General features: G+C 37.5%; 1 protein-coding gene across 1 annotated transcript in view; it reads left to right on the forward strand.

The window, feature by feature from the left end:
* The first annotated feature begins 643 nt into the window (after positions 1–643).
* Positions 644–18992, forward strand: part of hibch (3-hydroxyisobutyryl-CoA hydrolase) — a 36458-nt gene continuing 18109 nt past the window's right edge. The window contains exons 1-7 of the mRNA XM_042001425.1: positions 644–749; positions 1270–1312; positions 2579–2710; positions 2931–3015; positions 3098–3178; positions 4551–4603; positions 17848–17926. Coding sequence (XP_041857359.1) covers positions 718–749; positions 1270–1312; positions 2579–2710; positions 2931–3015; positions 3098–3178; positions 4551–4603; positions 17848–17926 — 505 coding nt within the window. The 5' untranslated portion in view covers positions 644–717. The remainder of the gene's footprint in view (positions 750–1269; positions 1313–2578; positions 2711–2930; positions 3016–3097; positions 3179–4550; positions 4604–17847; positions 17927–18992) is intronic.

The following is an 18992-nucleotide window of genomic DNA, read 5'->3' on the forward strand; positions in this document are numbered from 1 at the left end:
CATCATGTGGAAAAAAACATGTATAATATCCTTTTAACTATATAGTTAACAATGTTTTGAACTTTTGTAACTTTCTGACATGGAACAGTGTCTTAACTGTGGTTCAGACATTATTGCTTTCATGACTGAATTTGTGGGAAAAAAACCAAAAACATTAAAGGGTATTTTTGCACAAAATGAATTTGAAAATATAAAGCATAAAATCCAATGTATTATAAATCTGCCTTATTTCTTCATCTACTTGTTTGTTGATGGTGGACTCTTTATTTGCCTCCGGTGAGTCTGACTGACACATTTTATTATCTACGCCTTGGTAAAATAATGGCCCCACACCCTGCCATTTTTGATAGAACAATAAATCATTCTGTAACAGCTATGCAGCCTTTTGCACAAGGTCACTCTAGAATCTAGCCATTCTAATTCAGAGGAAAATCCATTTAAACCATTCAGTAAAATAACTGTTGAAAAAAGAAAGACTTTCATGTGAAATATATCAAATTTATTTCTGATGTCAGTGCATTCTGCCTACTGCTCAGTAGGTGGCAGAGTAGCTCCAGAGAAAACGATTCTTCTTCGATGGTGATTACGCCCACTTTAACGTCATCGACGAGCACCAATCACCGCTCTGCCATCACCTCCTCCAGGAAGTAAAGTGTAAATAGAGTAGCGAGGAAAGGCAGGCTGCGAAAGTCATTTAACTACAAGTAAATAATAATAATGTCCTTAACGGTTTTGACATCTGTATCCAGGTATGGCTTGTTTTCCTCCTCGGAATGCTGACAGTAGTATAACAGAAAAGTTCAAGTTTAGGTTGTGCTTGACATAATAGCAGCAGGTTGACCGTTTTACCGGAGATATGTTTTTTTCATTTTCTAACATTTAATATAAGTTAGCGTTGCCTTGACGAATTTACTTATAAGTTTAGCTTAGTACCGTTAGGTATCCACCAGTTAGTAATGCCAGGATCATTGAATCACCGCAACTAAACGGAATGCCATTATTTAAATACATATTAAATGAACGTTGTGCTCGTGCTGTGACAGAAGTGGGTGCGCTGGGGAATAAGTTAGCTAACCATGCTAACTAATTAAGTCAACCTGAGGCACAAGAATGAGGTGTATTTGGGGTTTTGTTTGTGGTCACTGGCCAAATGTGTTAGTCTATCAGAATTTGCACTAATAAAAATAATCGTTTAACAGATTGTGAGTTATGAAAGTTTTTCAGATGCTTAAATGAACTTAGAGTTTGACTCCACTTTGTTTTTCCCAGACTCAAATCCGTTTGCAGACTTCATCGAATCCAGGGTCACATGGTGAGAACACATTTTCTTATTTATTCTTCACTGATACCAGAGTTTTGCTTTTTTTCAGATAACTTTTGGACAGTGTAGCAGAATTTAAAAGCCCACCATGAAGACATTTTTATCTTTTATCTTCCTTTGTTTCTTATTTAAGATTTTTTTTCATGATATGGTTCTGTGGTGATATTGTCTTTGATATGGTTCATTTGTTTTATTCATTTAAATCTACTGTTGTTGAGTGAGTTGAATTAGATCAGTCTAAGTTAAAATTTCAATAGAAACAAGTAAGCTGAATGAGCCCATCCTCATCACTAATAAAACTTGTGGTTTGTAGCTCAAATTAGCTTAATATCTGTATGCAGGCAACAATTAAACTCCCCAAACTAGTCCTTATTCATTAGAATGGCTTGTTTATACTTTATTTTATTTTATTTTTTGTTTATACGTTTTTTCTTTTTTAGAAAGCTTGCTTTCACAGTAATAGAAGTTGTGGAGACATCTGCTCCTACACCCTACACCTCTTCTTGTGCTCGCATCTGTGACTGCTTTGGTCACTCCAGCTCAGCCCAGCGCTATGATACACTGACTGTAAGGCAAAATGGCCCTACAGCTAATGGATCCAAAGACACATGAAAACAAATCACAGGAAACTGCAGGGAACAAAAAGTGCAGCCATAATGGCTTACAAGAAGTCGAAGTGATTTATGTGCACATTAGTTATAATGTGGTGCTAAATGCTGGCATTTGTTGCACATGCTGTTTCAGTTAATCTAATCAGTCTCCCTCTGGTAGCCAAGGTAAGTATGACCCTTCATGGAAGGTGAAGGGATTCGTTTTTAAAGGTTAGTTTTCATCTGAAACTGACAATTTAAATCAGTGATTTAAAGAGTGTCGGTAGTATCCTTCAATAAGAGATCTGCTTAAGATATCTGTTCTAGTCTGGCATATCAAATAAATCCACATCGTGATCATCTTAACAAAGGTTATAAACTAGTTTTCCATTTACACATGGATCTGTTGGGTGAATCCTAATACCTCTGGAAAGATGATTTTGTACCTGATATAAGACCAACTATATAAAAGTTTAAATGGTTATTTATTTTCAGTCTTATTTTAGACTATATTTATTTAAATAATGTTTTTTTAACATCTTTAAAGTTTGTGTGTCATTCCATCATAAATAACCAACAGATATAATCAATGATTTTCATTTACGCTGCAAGAAAAGTTGGTTGAATTGAATGTTCTGTGGTGAGAAAGATTTCCATTCTGCTACAGATGTCGAGTCATGTGGAACCCGAGGTTCTCCTGGAGAAAGTGGGCAGGGCCGGTGTGATCACCATGAACAGACCCAAAGTCCTCAATGCCCTCAACCTCACTATGATCCGACAAATCTACCCTCAGCTCAAGGTGCTGTATGTGTGAAGCTGCTGGGACAAACTTAACGCTGGCTTGGAATTTTTCCTGATTTTGATGTTCTTCACAATGAGACAAATTTTCTGCTTAACTCATTTTAGGCATGTTGTTAATTACTGCTGGTTGCTTCAAGAATATTATTGTTTTGAATAGTCAGGGATTTTCTGTGTATTTTGGAACTTTTACTATTTCCTTTTTTTCTGTGTGTTTCTAGAAATGGGAAAAGGACAGCGAAACACACATTGTGATTATTAAAGGAACAGGTGGAAAGGCCTTTTGTGCTGGTGGAGACATCAGAGGTAAGCAGCTATCTTGTAGCTTTAATCACTGAGTCTGTAAATTTAGATTAATCTCTCTTATGACACCTGATTTTCTTCTCAGCGGTCACAGAAGCAGGAAAGGTCGGGGACTCTCTTGCACAGGACTTTTTTCGTGAGGAATACTTCCTGAACAACGCCATAGGTAGGATTTATGTTTTTATTGGTACAACTCCAAGTTTGCAAAAGTTTAGATGGTGTGTAGAATGTTCATACAAACATAACGCTATGATTAGTAGATCAAAAATATGTCATTGATGAAAGTAAGATGCTTTACATTTTTATGAAAAGTATTGGTTCATCTTAATTTGATGGCAGCAATGTGTCTCAGAAAATTTGAATGGGGGCAACAAAAGGCTGGAGTTTGATAACATGTTAGCTACATGATTGATATTAAAGCACCTTAAAGAGGCAGAGTCTCTCAGAAGTAAAGGTGGGTAGAAGTTAAGTACTATGTAAAAATATAAATTAAAAAAAAAATGACATCTACATTTGAGGAATTTTAGGAGAATATTCCTAAAGGTAAAACTGCAGAGACTTTGAATATTTCATTATCTATACATGCTTTAATCAGAAGATGAAGAGAATCTGGAAGACATCAGCTGGAAATCACTGTTGGAACATTTCACAAAGCAATCCACAAAATAAGGTTAAAGCTCCGTTGTGCTAAGAAGAAGCCATTTATGCCTACGATTCAGAAATAATGACATGTTCTCTGGACCAAAACTCATTTAAAATGTTCTGATGCAAAGCAGAAAAATCTTCTGTGGTCAGATGAATCAAAATGTGAAATTCTTTTTGGAAACCATGGACGTTTCATCCTCTGGACTACATACTCGTTTTCAGCTCTCACTTCAAAAGATTGCATCTCTAATCGTATGGGGTCGCACGATCGCTTATTAAATTGGAAATGTGCACATCTGGAAAGGCACAATGAACACTGAAAGGTATAAGTTTTATAGTAACATATACTCCCAACATCTGTATGGGGAGAGCATTAATATTTAAACAAAACAACGCTAAACTATATTTATTACAGCCATGTAAAACCTTGAGTCTTACAAGATACAAGAATGGAACAACATTCTTTTTCCAAAAATCCATCAAGTGATCTCATGAATTCCCAAATGTTTTTTGTTAAAAAAGGGGGGGAGGATACTACGAAGAAGTAAACATGCCCTCATCCTAATTTATTATTAGATGTTGTACTATTATAAAATTCAAGATGAGCTGATTTCTTTCATGAAATGGTAAAATATCTGGCTTCCAACATTTGGTAGGTTTTCTGTGTTCTATTGTCAATAAAATGTTGTTTTGGGGATTTGAAGGTCATTGTGTTCAGTTTTTCTTTACATTTTAGGTGAAATTTAAGCTTTTCTTTTAGAACTGGGATTCTTCTAGAGCTTTCAGTTTTATACTTTATTAATTGACGGGTTTTGATTCTTGTTGTAAACTTTTATGTTGAAATTTAGATTGAAAGTTTTCTTTCTTATTGATCCCCTTTTTCTTGTTTCAAGGTACATACAGGAAGCCGTATATTGCTATTATTGATGGCATAACAATGGGAGGGGTGAGTATGGTTTTTTTTTTTACTTAAAATATTTTAGGTTTTAGAAAAATGTTTTATAGTTTGTAAATTATCTGGCAACAAAGCAATTTTCTTGTATGCAATGTGATAATAAGTCCCGCCAGTAGGTGTCAGTGAAGGGACATGTATTTGTTACCTGTTGCCAGCGGCAAGGTGGCCTCTGATTGGATGAAATATGAAATGACAAAGCAGGGTTGCTGCTGCTGGCTTTTCCCTCCAGGTGTCAGATAGGTTGGAATTTGAATTGATACCTTTGACCACAGCAGACATGGTAAAATTGCAGGCATGGGTGTTTATTAGGACTTACTGTAATAACAAAGCTGTACAGGTTTATGATTGTTTAACCAACACACTCCCATTAAAATGAGTAAAAGTGCAGTTCGTCCAAAGTACAGCGAAGTCCTGCATATTGTGGAGGCTGTCATGGTGGCATAAGTCCAATAAGGACTTTCACCCAGTAGACTTGGGTTTGTATCTGCTGCTGTTGTTATTAGACTTTCTTTATTTGAACGTCTACTGTTTTTCAGCAGCATAATGACCCGGTTAGGTTTAGAAAAAGATAATTAAAACCACATGGATAAAGGTTTGAGTCCAGTTCGAAGCATTGACAACATCACAACTAACAGCCTTCATTGTGGAAGTATTTCCTTTTTGTTTCGTGAACCAGCTGAAGCTGTGATGATTCAAGTCACCATGACCTTCATGGTTAAATTACTCCAGAGGTGTCCTCAGTGTTTTCAGGCTCATTACTCTACGTGTTTGTGTGAGTGGACAGCCTGGGGTTTATTATTGCCTGTGGGGACTTTGAGGTAGACACTATTACATTGTTAGGATTTGCTTTTAGGATTAAGGATTTTAGGATTAATTAGCTTAATGTTTGGGTGGGGTGGTTTAGGTTTGGAGGGAGGTAATGCATCATGCCAATGAGTAATTCCCTCTGGGACACCAGAACAATGTTGTGTGTGTTTTTTGCTGTGGCACAGATGTACATTATAATCCCAGAAGTGTCTTTGCTCGTCAGTAAGCATCCATCAGCTCTGTGCTCAGGTGCACCTGATATATCTCTTTTTTTTCCAACATCATGTGCTCAGAATCAGAATCGTGGTTACATGTGACCACGTATTTGTATGTTTTATGCTCTTGTTTCTTTTACACTCCTTTCTGATTTTATTGTTACTTTGGTTGTACAGTCCATTTTTTATAAATATTGCCATAGTATAAAACCTAGTGGAGCTCCATGTAGTGAGATTAATGGGTTAGTGAGGTATGCTGAACGTAAAGCCAAATACTGCAATGTCTTTATCCTGGTTAGGTCGCTATGGTAACTTAAGCTTAACAGTTAAACTTGCTCTGGAGGACTTCATGTCTCATATAAATCGGCTTAGTTTTTTTCCAGATTATCTTCTCTCTGTGTATGCATGTCTGGACTTTAAGAAAAATGCAGAAAATACACACCTGATTATCCGAATGTGGGCAGCGAGAATGATGCAGAAAACACATCTATGAAAATATGTTTATGAATAAAAAAACATTAACTCTAAGTTTGGCTTTCTGCCTTTATTTATTATTTCTGATTAGTCTCACTTTCATCAAAATAAAGTTAAATAGAAAAAAATTGCTATTAAAGCCCGAGGGAAATTATAAAACCGTAAAATGTTGTTTTTTTTACATCGAAAATGATTCTGAAATGTGATTTAATAATCTATAGCAGAAGAAATTAATAGCGTTATGTCATGAAATTATAAAAATAATTATGAACATAAAGTAAAAATTTTACCATGTTGTACTATTACTACTAATAATGATAGTAATGATCACAATAATATTAATATTTATAATAATAACTAGCAATAATAATATATTGTGTGTATATATAATGTTATTGTTTTTATCAGTATTTCTTTTTCTGTTTGTCCCCTTCTCTTCACACCTTTCTGTAATGTGTACAACCTCTGATCAGAAAAACGTAGTAAACTGATTAAACCGTCTCTTCCAAATTACTTTCTGAAAGAAAATAATGAAGTTACAGAATTTGAAGAAATTATAGCACAATTTGTTTTAAGTGTAGGTCCCAGTTTTGCGGCGAAAATACTGAAAATTGATAAAGCTGGTTTAACCACTGGGACAGGGGATAAGATAAATGTTTTTCTTTTATTTTTAGGGTCAAGAAAGAAAAAAAACACTGAAAATAGTAAAACCATGATAGTAAAAGATCAACAGATTGTGAAGATTTTTTATCTAAAATAACTGCAGTGGTTCACAAAGTTAAGGGTTCATATATATATATATATATATATATATATATATATATATATATATATATGTATATGTATATATACATATATATATATATATATATATATATATATATATATATATATATATATATATTAGGGCTGTCAAAAATAACGCATTAACGGTGTTAATTTAACTGCGTTAAAAATTTGAACTTTTTTTTTTGCCATTGATTCTGGGCATTATCTGATGAGTTAGAAGCTGCAGTGGTAAAAATGATCCCTATCTCCCAATAGTAAACATTCCAGACATGAGAGATGATGGATCAGATCACAACTATTTTCAGTTAAAGTGTAGAAACTGTCTCTGTGTCTGCTGCTGTTCTTCTCTGTTATCTCAACCAGGTTTAACTAAAGATCAAATTTCTTTTCATCATAATGATGCAGTCAGGACCAGAATTATTGGAATCTCTGGTAAAGAGCAAACAGCTGTATCGGTATTTATCTGGACTTAAGTGTAGGCTGAATAAAAAGTGTTTATTTCTGCTTTCTGTCCATAAACACAGAAACTGCCTCTAACATTTTGACCCAAAAGTGTCCGTCTATCAGCCTACAACCACTAACAGACAGGCTGATAAGGGCATTCAAAATGTTTGCTTCCTCAGAGATATGGCTCCCAGATAGCACTCACTGTTGGAGGGCTCTTCTCAAACTGTCCAAGGCAGAACTAATATGTCTTCGTAACACTGCTGGGTTGTTTTTAAGAAGCACAGAGGCAGTGGGGAGTTAAAGTTGACCATCTGCATATCTCTGTCTAAACAACCATTGAAGGAGCAAAGGTGAACAGTGGGTTTAAGGATGGGCCCAAGCCTGTGTTTCATTTTTCAGTTCTCAAACACTTTCATAAGATATTACAAGATATATTACAAGAATTTTTTTTTTACATTTTCTATTCTGAAGTTTCTGACATCATCCTTCATTAGTTTCTCAACAACTCACCCAGCAGTTTCTAATTAGTTTGAAATAGTTTTTTGAGGGTGCAAAGTTTTAGGTTTTCAGGATACATTCGTGATGGAGCTTTGGGGACATGTCATGGAGTTTCATGTTTTAAGGCTTCATGGTTTTGGGGGAGAAAGGTCATTTTAAAATAAGACTAACAAAAGCAGTGGGGATTCGGCAGCTTTGTCATTTTGAGGCATCAAAACAGTTTTACTGAACACTGTTAACAAATGGCCTGTTAGGGGGTTAAACTTCTGACTTAACAGACAGGAATCAATGGTTCTGTACTCTTAAAGTTTTAATCGCTTATAGGTTTGACTTTTAAAAATGTGTTGATTATTTACCATTTCAGACAGAGATAAATCCTAGAAGCTGCTAAATGAGAAGTATTCAGTTCCTATTTAATTCATTGTGGTCCTTTTATCTTATTAAAACAATTCCATCATATATTCCATATTAGTCAAATTCATAACTGTGTTCTTATAAACCAATTAAGAAAATAAACAAGGGTTGTTATAATTAAAGGGTCTGCCTCCCATTCTACTTTTAGAAACTCTATAAACCACCAGTAAACCTGCTTTCTGATAATGAAGAGCTGTTGGAAAAATCTGGAGCTAAAAGAAGTTGTTGTCTTTATTTTCCCATGTTTAGACATATTAGCCACAATGATGATATCCTAAATCCCAGAGTGGCAGAAACTGTAATCTGTTAGAAAAACAAAAGCAATATAAAGAAATTTGCTGTTGTGTGTTTGGACCTAATGCATGACTCAGGGTCTGTTTTTTTAGAAGTTAATTATATTTATTTTCCCTGCAGAAAAGATCCAAATCTGTGAGGTTGGTTGAATTATTTGTATGCTTTTTCTCACTAAAGATCTCTTATATGTGTTTAGCTTTTCTTTCAGCAAACCTCTGACTGGAAATAAAACACTTGAACTCTTCTTCTTCTGTCTTGTCAGTACAGAGGACACTAATGTTGACGCAAACCATCCTCAGGGTGATGGCTGTGTAATGCTCAGACCGGATAGAAACAGGCCTGTTCTATATATGGAAAAGTCCAAGAGGCTCTAGAGTCCCTGTTCCCAGATCTGCTCAAAGCTCACGGCAGAACTCTCACATAGAGCGACTCTTGCATTAGTGATAACAAATCACCAGGGACTGAAGGCATGTCATCGTCAGGTCAAAGACACACACGCACAGTGTGTTATCAGAAGGATCTTATCACACACCTCATCCATTACTCTGAATGCTTCAGATCCCTAGAATAAAAGTCTAAAAAAAGCCTTAAATAAAAAATGAAAAAGGCTTTAATGTCATTGTGTGTTGTATTTGAGCAGACATGGTGTCTCTGTCAGTTTGTTAGTCAGGCAGCTGCCTCCTCATGTTCAGAACAGTGTGGTTGGTCTGTTTGTAACCGGGGTGGCGAAATCGCTGCTCTGCTTTTGATGGATGTATCGCTGTGTGACGGCTGTCTCTGCCTCCCGGAGAACTCCTGTTACCCCTGTCCCTCCATGTGGTCGACTTGATGGACTCTTTTAAAAAGCAGTTGGAACTATTTCGTTCAGAAAAACCCTTTGTTGATGGTTATTATTTATTTGATAAAATAATTATGCTGTTTTATTGCAACATTTTATGTACAGCACTTTCTTACTTGCATACTTGTTTGATAATGTTTATGTCACCTGATGAATTGACAGCAGTTGGTACAAAAAAAAACAGATTTTGATCTTTGCTTGACAGTTTTCAGCCTCAACAATGCTTGTTTTAAAGGAAAATAATGTAGAAAGTCACAAAAATTAGTGTTTTCAAACAGATAATTTTCTCTGGATGTGATTGTATGACTGTTATCTGTTACTTGGTTTTTCGTTCCACTTAAGCTCTTGCCTCTCGCTCATTATTACCTACTGATTTCTAATAATGCAAAATAAATCTAGTGTTTAAAAGAACTACCATGTGATTCAAATGTGGTAACAGTTATAAACAACGTTGGCTCCACCTGTTATTATTGGGCTTTTTTTTTTTTAAATAACAGTGTCTCAACCATGGCTTCTCCAACACCTCCATGCTCTACGTCCGTGTAAACTATCCTGTGCACGTTGTAAATTCAGCTGCCTGTAATGTTTGTGAGAGCCATAAACCCGCTTGTCCTCACCATGGTAAATTGCTGATGTTTACAGCAGGATGGAGACATGTTCATATATGGTGCTGGGTGGAACGGGACCAGGCTTAAGAGTATTCCACTACTTTTATGGTGAAACTCGGCTAATGTGAAATTACACAGCCTCTCAGATTACAGATTACTTCATTTAAACTTGTAGGTCAATTTGTTTTGCAGCAAGATGACATACATGCATACAAACTGGAAAACAAATGCAACAAAGACAGTGAACCCAAAAGAAAAGTGTTCAAAGCTCCACTAGTTAAAAGACAACATAAAACAACCACGTATAAAACCAACAGGGTTTCTGATACATGTAAATGATCGTGGCGCACCACCACGGCAGAATAAAAGCTGCCATGCCATCAGAATTATGATTTTTGTTCAGGTGTCACAAATGTAAATTATACTGAATGAATGGATCCATATGAACATAAAGTCTTTATTTTGGCACATTTACAGACACATAAAAGTGTGAAATTGTCCCCAGAAAAGAGGACGCTGCTCAGCTAATAACTTAATTTTGAAAAATGAACACTGTCTGGGTCTACTGAGGCTTGCTCAAGGGTGGAGGCACAGCGGTGGCAGAGCAGAGTAAAGCCTGTTACCTGTCATTATGTGCAATAAACAGTTGACCCAGTTGTTTCATATTTAACAGGAAATTTAATCCGTGGTAGGGTGTGGTTGTGTACACGGCGGTGCCCATGTCTTTTTTAAACGCCAAATGTAATGTATACATTTTTATACTTTTTTAGCACCTCAGTCGGCTGTTCATTAGATAGATTAAGTGTTACTGAAATACATTTCAGAGCAGGAGAGAGCAGCAGGGAAACTGCAGCCGACTGCAAGTCCCTCCCCCTCATTTTCAAAAAATCCTGACCAAGATAAAAAAAACAAAAAAAAGATCATCAGCCCATTTTTTAATTTACAGCAGAAGATAAACAACACATCAGATTAGACATTTTATCTTTCCATGGAAAATATGAGCTCATTTTAAATCTGATGGCAGTAACACATTTGTATTGGCACATTAATTTGTTTATTGAGCAAATTTTATATTTTCATTTTGGTCCTCCATACTGTGTGTGTACAAGTTTTATTTACTGATCCTTTTATTGTTTTTTTTTGTTTGTTTGTTTTGTTTTTGGGTGGGGGGGGGGTTACAACCCCAATTTCAAAAGAGCTGATTGTTTGAAATTTAAATAAAATAAAATAGAAATAAAAATAAAATGATTTACAAATCTCATCAACTCATACTTTATTCCCAGTAGAACACAAACATTTTGTCTTTTTAAGGAAAATATGAGCTCATTTTGAATCTAATGGCAGTGACACAAGTAGTTGCAGTTGTTGTAAAAAGTAGTTCCAGGGTGATGTTTAGCATCGTGTAGCATCCCCTCTTCATTTAACATCTGTCTGTAAACATCTGGGAAGTGAGGAGACCAGTTGCTGGAGTTTTAGGACTGAAATGTCCTATTCTGATTGATGGATTTCTGCTTCCATGATGCTCCAGATGTTGTGTACTGGTGAAAGATCTGGACTGCAGGCAGGCCAGTTCAGCAGCCGGACTCTTCTCCTGCGATGCTGCTGTGATGGATGCAGGATGTGGTTCAGCATCGTCTTGCTGAAATCTGCAAGGTCTTCCCTGAAAGAGACGTTGTCTGGATGGGAGCAGATGTAGCTCTAAAACCTCCATGTACTTTTCAAAATTGATGGAGCTTCACAGATGTGGAAGCTGCCCACGCCATAGGCACTAATGCAGCCCCATCCCATCTAAAGAGAAGCTAAAACTGGATAAACATGATCTCTCTCGCTGTTTCTAATCAGAACCCTCACTTCAGCATTTTGGATCAGCTGGAGACTTTTCAGGGCATACGTGGGACAGCCCATTATTAAGGAGCTGCAGTAATCTAGTCTTGAATTAATGACAGCATGGACTAGTTTTTCTGTATCACTCTGCGATAGGATGTACCTAATTCTTGCAATATTACTTAGGTGGAAGAAAGCGGTTCTAAATACCTGTTTGAAATGCAAACCAAATCCTGGTCAAAAATAACTCCAAGGTTCCTCACTGTAATACTGGAAGTCAAATTAATGCCATCCAGATTAATTACATCCTGGGTTTTTCAGGTCCAAAGGCAACAACCTCAGACTTGTTTGAATTAAGAAGGAAAAATTCAAAGTTGTCCAGATCTTTATGTCTTTAAGAAATCTTTGTAATCTAAACAAACTGATTGGTTTCATCAGGCTTCATGGATAAATAAATCTGAGTATCATCCGCATAGCAGACTCCATTTACATTAACAAACTAAAAATGCATCATATAAATATGACTTAAACCAGCCCAATGCAGTTCCTTTAATCAGATTAACATGTTTAAGCATTTGTAGCATGAATGTTGTGATCAGTGGTGTCGAATGCAGCACTGAGATCTAACAAGATAAGTACAGACAGGAGTTCTTTATCTGAGGCCATGAGAAGATCATTGGTAACTTTCACCAGTGCTGTCTCAGTGCTATGATGAGCTCTGAATCCAGACAGATTATTTCTGCTAAAATGGGCACATAGTTGAGATAAAACTATTTTCTCAAGAATTTTAGACATAAAGAGGAGGTTGAATATAATTAGCTTTATACCATGGATATGGGTGAATACTTGATTCTGATTGGCTGGAGGGTGTCCATTAAAAAACTATAATGGACACCTATGAAAGAAGTTCCAGTCAAATAGCCTTATTGTTGTAAATTATTGTGCTGACTAAACGGTAGTTGTAACTGTGGCAACAGAAACTCAGACACCAGGCTGCAGACACGCCAGATCATGTCTGTGATGGCTCATTGCTGTGAAAGCAGTTTGCAGGCTTATTGGGCTCCGTCAGTCCAGGAGAGACGAGAACGGAGCAACATTTTGTCGTCCCGCAACGTCCCAACCAGCAGCGGTCAGGGTCCACAAACATTAAATCTCCATCCTTCAAACGCCACTATGGACATGTCAGTATCTTTATGAAATGTCACGATCAACGGCAATGTTGCATTTAATTTTAAATATGAACAATCAGACTTTGGCGTTGCAGGAGCAAAATCGTAAACTGCAGGCTATTCCAGCTCTGGATTGCAAACTGGTTCCGATTTCTGTGCTTGTACGTAATGTGGACACCAACTTGGAGAAGTTGTCGGCTCGGCTGGATGGAAATTGACCCACAATTCGGATGATTGGAGATGTGTGTGGAGATGCCTTTTTTTTATTCTCTCCAGCCACATCTTATTCCCCTAATGTTATCTTTCTCCTATATCTAAGACAAAGGAGCGCTGTAGAAACGGCTGCTGCCTCAGTAGGCCTGATCCTGTTTGTGTTATATGTTGTTACTGTCTAGTCTTAGACGGGTTGTACTGGAAACACAAATTTCCCTGAGGAATTTCCAAAGGGATTAATAAAGTATTTCTGATTCTGATTCTGATTCTGAAATAGGTCGTCGCCTGTCTTTCTGTCTTGATTACCTTACTTACATACTTGATTCAGAGTGAAAGGTGGATAACATTATAAAAATGATTTGATACACATTTAATGATCAGAGTGAATGGTGGATAATATTTCTTGCAATAAAAACAATTTAGGAAACTTGCTATTTGTGAGTAAGCAGGAGGGCAGTGTTGTGCCCAGTGTAACAGGATGTTAGGCCACAGGGTCAACAATGACGTTTAAAAATGACAGAAGGTTGTCTGGTGATAGTTTGGATTGAAGGGTTGTTGCTTTCTACCTGTTGTGTTTTTGTCTCCTCTTTCTTCTTTTTGCTTTCCTTTTTGCTTCTTTTTGCTGTCTTCCTCCTTTTTCTGTCCCCTCCAGTCCTGTCCAGCAAGGTTAGAAAGATTCCATAATTCAAGTTAAATAAATAACAGTAAGTAAATAAATAAATGAGTCAGATTATCAAGAGGAGTGCATAAGCCTCCCCGTGGCAAAGCACATTTGGCTACAGAGGACTTATTTCTTCTTCTTTGGCCATGTCACTGAGACAGACCAGCTTGGTCACATTTTCTGGGAGCAAGGCTTCCCTTTTCTTGTGCACTATAATAGGAGCAGCCGCAAAGGTTGGAGGAACAGCCACAGAGGTGGAGGTGGTGGTGGAGTAAGCAGCTGCAGACATGGAGGTGGAGGGAGCAGCAGTAGAGGTGTTGGCTCCACAGTCAAACCTGTGTGTACATGTACATGTAGTACTGGTTGAAGGAGTTGGCTCTGTCTGCATCACCTTCCACAGACTGATAGTTCTTCAATTTGTAGCCAGTGATGGTCTTCATTCCTGTCCACACCTCCTTGATGTCTTTGTTTTCCAGCTGTTTTTCTACTTCCCTCTTGTACTCCACCTTGGCATGCCCAGTGTCTTTTTAAGCTCTTGTTTTAAGCTCTCTGCTTTTCTTCCTTCCTGGAATGCCATCTTCTTCTGGTTCAGGAGGTCCTTGATGTCAATGGTGATCCACAGTTTATTGTTAGTATAGCACTGTACAGTCTTAACTAGAATCAGTGTTCCTGCTAAACTGATGTAGGCTGTGATCTCTCCTGGCTATGTCCATTTCCTGCCTTCCCAGTAGTACATCCCAGTCTGTGCAATCAAAGCAGTCTCTCAGTGCACCCCTTGCCTCTAGTGACCAATTCCTGAAAGATCTGGTGGTAACAGGAAGCTTCTGTATACGAAGTTTGTATGAAGGTTGGAGATAGACTATGTTGTGATCAGATCTGCCCAGTGGTGGGAGAGGTACAGCCCTGTACACCTGCTTCAGGTTGGCATAGAACAGATCTAGAGTCACATCTTCATGTGTCATGCGACAGTCCACATACTGTACAAAGCAGGTCAGGCAGGAGGACAGAGAGACGTGATTGAAATCCCCTGTGATCACGGTGAAAGCATCCGGTTGTTGGTTCTATATCCTGGCAAACACGTCATGCATGACATCACATGCCACGGTAGGTGTGGCTCTCAGGGAAATGTAAGCAACAATAACGGCTATGTTTAGAATCTCCTGTGGCATGTAGTGTGTTCGGAAACCAACTGAAAGCAGTTCCATGTCCGGACATCATACTCTCTCCTTAACAGTCATGTTCCGGTGGTTAACCCATCTCTGATTATAAATAAGCTAACATCCCCACCTTATAAGACCCCCCAACACCTTTTCGTAGTTCTGTCTGCTCGTACAGCTGTGAAGCCGAATATATCAATAAAAGACCTTCAACAATGCATGAGTCCAGTGTGTTGTCATTCAGCCAGGACTCCCATAGACAAATCAAACTGCACTCCCTGTACAGCTCCACCTCCAGTTCATCACATTTGTTTGGAAGAGAGTTGACATTACCATAAGAGGAGGGGGCAGAAAAGTACCACCACCTCTTATTGTTCATCTTAGCCTTTATTTTAACCCCGACTGCATCCATGGTACGACTTCCTCTGTTCAGCTGGAATGATGTTTTTAGACAGTGTCCTGTCCTCAACAGTTCCAACAGTTTCTCCCAAGTGCAAACTGCTCTATCAGAGGCAGTACACATCGCTCAGAAGGGGTAAAGAAAACACGAAAAAAGCACACGAAAATACACAAAAAACAATCAGTAGTTTTAACAAAAGAAGTTTGAAAAAGGTTTTGTAAACTACAAATACAATAAAACAGCATGTGAGCTACTCGGACTTGCTACCATTAGACCAGCACATAGCAACACTGTAATATTTAATATTTTCTAATATCTAATATATTGCATTTTGTCATACTGAACAGGTTCTGGTGACAATTGTTTTTACACCAAAGTGAAAACAGAAACCCCAAGACGGAATAAACTGTCATTGTTACATGCAGTGAATGAGCCTTTTTTTGTCCTGGCCAATCATTAAACTGGATTTTCTTCTTCTTTCTTGTTGGTCAGTGGTTGTTTTGGGGATTATCGCCCCAGAGCGAGCAGATGTTGTAACTGCATGATGTTGCTCAGATGGTTGGTCCACTTGAGTAAAGTAGCATGAGAGCAAACCAAGCCAAAGGAGTGTTAAATTGTTAATTTTTTTCTAAATGCCCCTTCAAGAAGATGGAGAACAGTCAAACCACTTTAAAAGATGACATCAAAGTCTCTGCTTAGAAGAGAAGTAAGTGAGGCTCCAGTGCAGTGGTCAGCAACTGGCGGCTTGTGGGCCAAAAGTGGCCCACCACCAATAAAATCTGCCCCCCCCCCCCCAGATTACACTGATAACAAAAAAAAAAAAAAAAGATTGCAAAAGTTATGTCCCATTGTGCAGAGACATGATGATGTATATATATATATATATTTATATTTTTATGTTAGGGATGCACCGATATGAAAACTTTGGCCGATACCGATATCCGATATTAATATTGTTGTTATGGCTGATAACCGATATTTACCGATGTCAATATATGTATTTTGTTTTAAAAGTTTTAAGATTATCAAATTCTGTGCAAAGTGAAAATAAGGCAAACATTAGGGGTGTTAGCTTCCCACCATTGTTTGTGAAGTTCTGGATGGCAGTTTTTCAGATGACATATCAAATTTGTGGTGCTATATGAGTTAACACGGCATCCTCCTCGCATTACTTCGACTTTGCAGATATTGCATACTGCTTTTTGAGTACCTTCTTTTTACACCGTGAAAAAATTACCACACAGCTGAAATTGCTTCTTGCTTCAGTTACATCCCACGAATGTAGTGCTGCATCGCTGTCACATGTCCAAACATGGCTGCATGGCCAAACCTTCCGACACACGAACACAATCAGCAATTATACAAAAATAAATATCGGCTGTTAATATCGGCCCAGTTTTGCTTATCGGACCGATACCGATATGTTAAAAAATGACTAACATCGGCCGATACCGATATTAATGCCGATATATCGTGCATCCCTAATATATATATATATATATGTATGTATATGTGTGTGTGTGTGTGTGTGTGTGTATAAGTTATCATTTTAGACCACCATTTAGCTGGTCTGAAAAATTTGGCCCCAGGCCAAATGTAGTTGCCAGCCTTCTGAGTTATGCACTTTCTGTGCTGTAGGTGGTTTTTTGTGCACATTTTGGTTTCAAGTTCATTTGTCTTTTCTGTTCTCTAGACTGATCATTAGAAATTTGCTTTTGGCCTGATTATTTGTGGCAGAACTACATGTCAGGTTGCCCAGTCTGCCTACATGATTGTGGTCTGATGTATTTATTTCAGTTTTGTGTGAATATCACCAAATAATAACACAACTAATCTCTTCACATTTTATTATTAGATCTCATGACATTATTACGATAATTCCCTGAATATGTGAAGATGTTACTGAATATTTGCAAGGAGAAGTTGTTTCCAAGGCAACTGTATAATCACAGGGTTCATACTGTGTTGAAAATGTCCTCTGGCTAGCACTGCTCATTGTCCTTCACCTGGCCCCCTCCGTACATTAATCAAACATACATCATTCTAAAATATTAATTAAATAGTATTTTTATAGCACTTTTTGGAGATATAAAAGGAAGAAAACCAAAAAATTCAGGTAACCTGAAAAAGCAGGAGTGTATGTGCCGAGGTAGAACCAGTAAGATAAATAAGATCGAGTAAATACAGATGAAACTAAAATAATTTTTTGAGTGATTTAAGTTCAGCGAGCGGAAAGCTCTGTACAGTGTTGAACTCTAATGGCAAAAATCTTGGAAATTTGGGTCAGTCCGGTTTACTTTTGTTCCAGCCTGTTTATTTTCCATCTCCAGCTCCCTGTGGATGTGACAGTTATTAATGTCTGCAGCGCTGTTTCCACTTCTGAATTTTGTCCTTCGTCCTTACCCTCTTGTTTTCCTCCACCTGCAGGGTGTAGGTCTATCAGTTCATGGACGGTTTCGAGTGGCCACTGAAAAGACGTTGTTTGCCATGCCAGAGACTGCCATCGGTAAGACTAACACCAGCATTGTACCTAATAGGATCTCTGACCTTCTCATAATCCTCTGTGTCTATTTTTTAGGCCTCTGTTCAAACATTGCATACTAATAATAAAAGGAGGACATCTCTACAACCATGAAGTTTATTTGAATCAGTCTGGAGTCATACTAAAGGGAGATTTGTTTAGATGTGTAAATTTCAGTATTAAGGATGTCACTTTTAGATTTTCTTGGTACAATTATTGTCAAGGAAATAATCACGATAATCATGATGTTTTTACATTAATTAATTTTACTATACTCTTTAAATGTGTAAAATCACATATAGGCCTTTAAGTTTTATTTATTTTTATCTTTTAATGTCAACATAATAAAATAATATAACAAGAAAGTAAAGTAACTAAGAAGTCTTATTCCAACTAAATCCCCTCTGCTCTGTAAAAAATGAATTCTTCATAGTGCACACTGGCGACAAAAAGGCACAAAATGGCACAATAACATTTCATTTCATTACGCTAGTTAAAAATTAACCTCATTTAACCCAGCTACTAAAGATTTATTGTTCCTTTAGGATGCAAGGTTGGTGAATATCGTGCAGGTGGTAAAACATCCATCCATTTATTTTCCATACCCGCTTATTCCAGTGCAGGGTTGTGGAGGGCTGGCACCTATCCCAGCCAAGCATCTACTAGGCACGAGGCAGGGTACACCATGGACCGGTTACCAGTCCATCACAGGACCATGGTGAAACATATTCAGTGTATTTCCTCCTTTCACTGCAAATTTTTTATGGCTGTTTTACAGGCTGCTGAGTCCTCCACAATGACACCTTGGTCATCTTTTTCTATAACCAAAGAAATGTGACAAGAATGATTTACACTGTTTGTTTGGAGGTAATAACTCTTCCTCTGCCATACTTTCCCTCTCCAACGCACCTCTTGCAACTTGCACAGAACAAAAACAAAGCAACACAAGCGGTAACACCAGGATGTTGTATAACCTTGTTTTTGTTCCATGTGCGCTTTTCGCTGCTCTACCTATATGTTTCGGACATAGACCTTTCTGGAACGTGGCAGT

Source organism: Melanotaenia boesemani, chromosome 12 (assembly GCF_017639745.1).
Source record: "Melanotaenia boesemani isolate fMelBoe1 chromosome 12, fMelBoe1.pri, whole genome shotgun sequence".
Classification (NCBI taxonomy): domain Eukaryota; kingdom Metazoa; phylum Chordata; class Actinopteri; order Atheriniformes; family Melanotaeniidae; genus Melanotaenia; species Melanotaenia boesemani.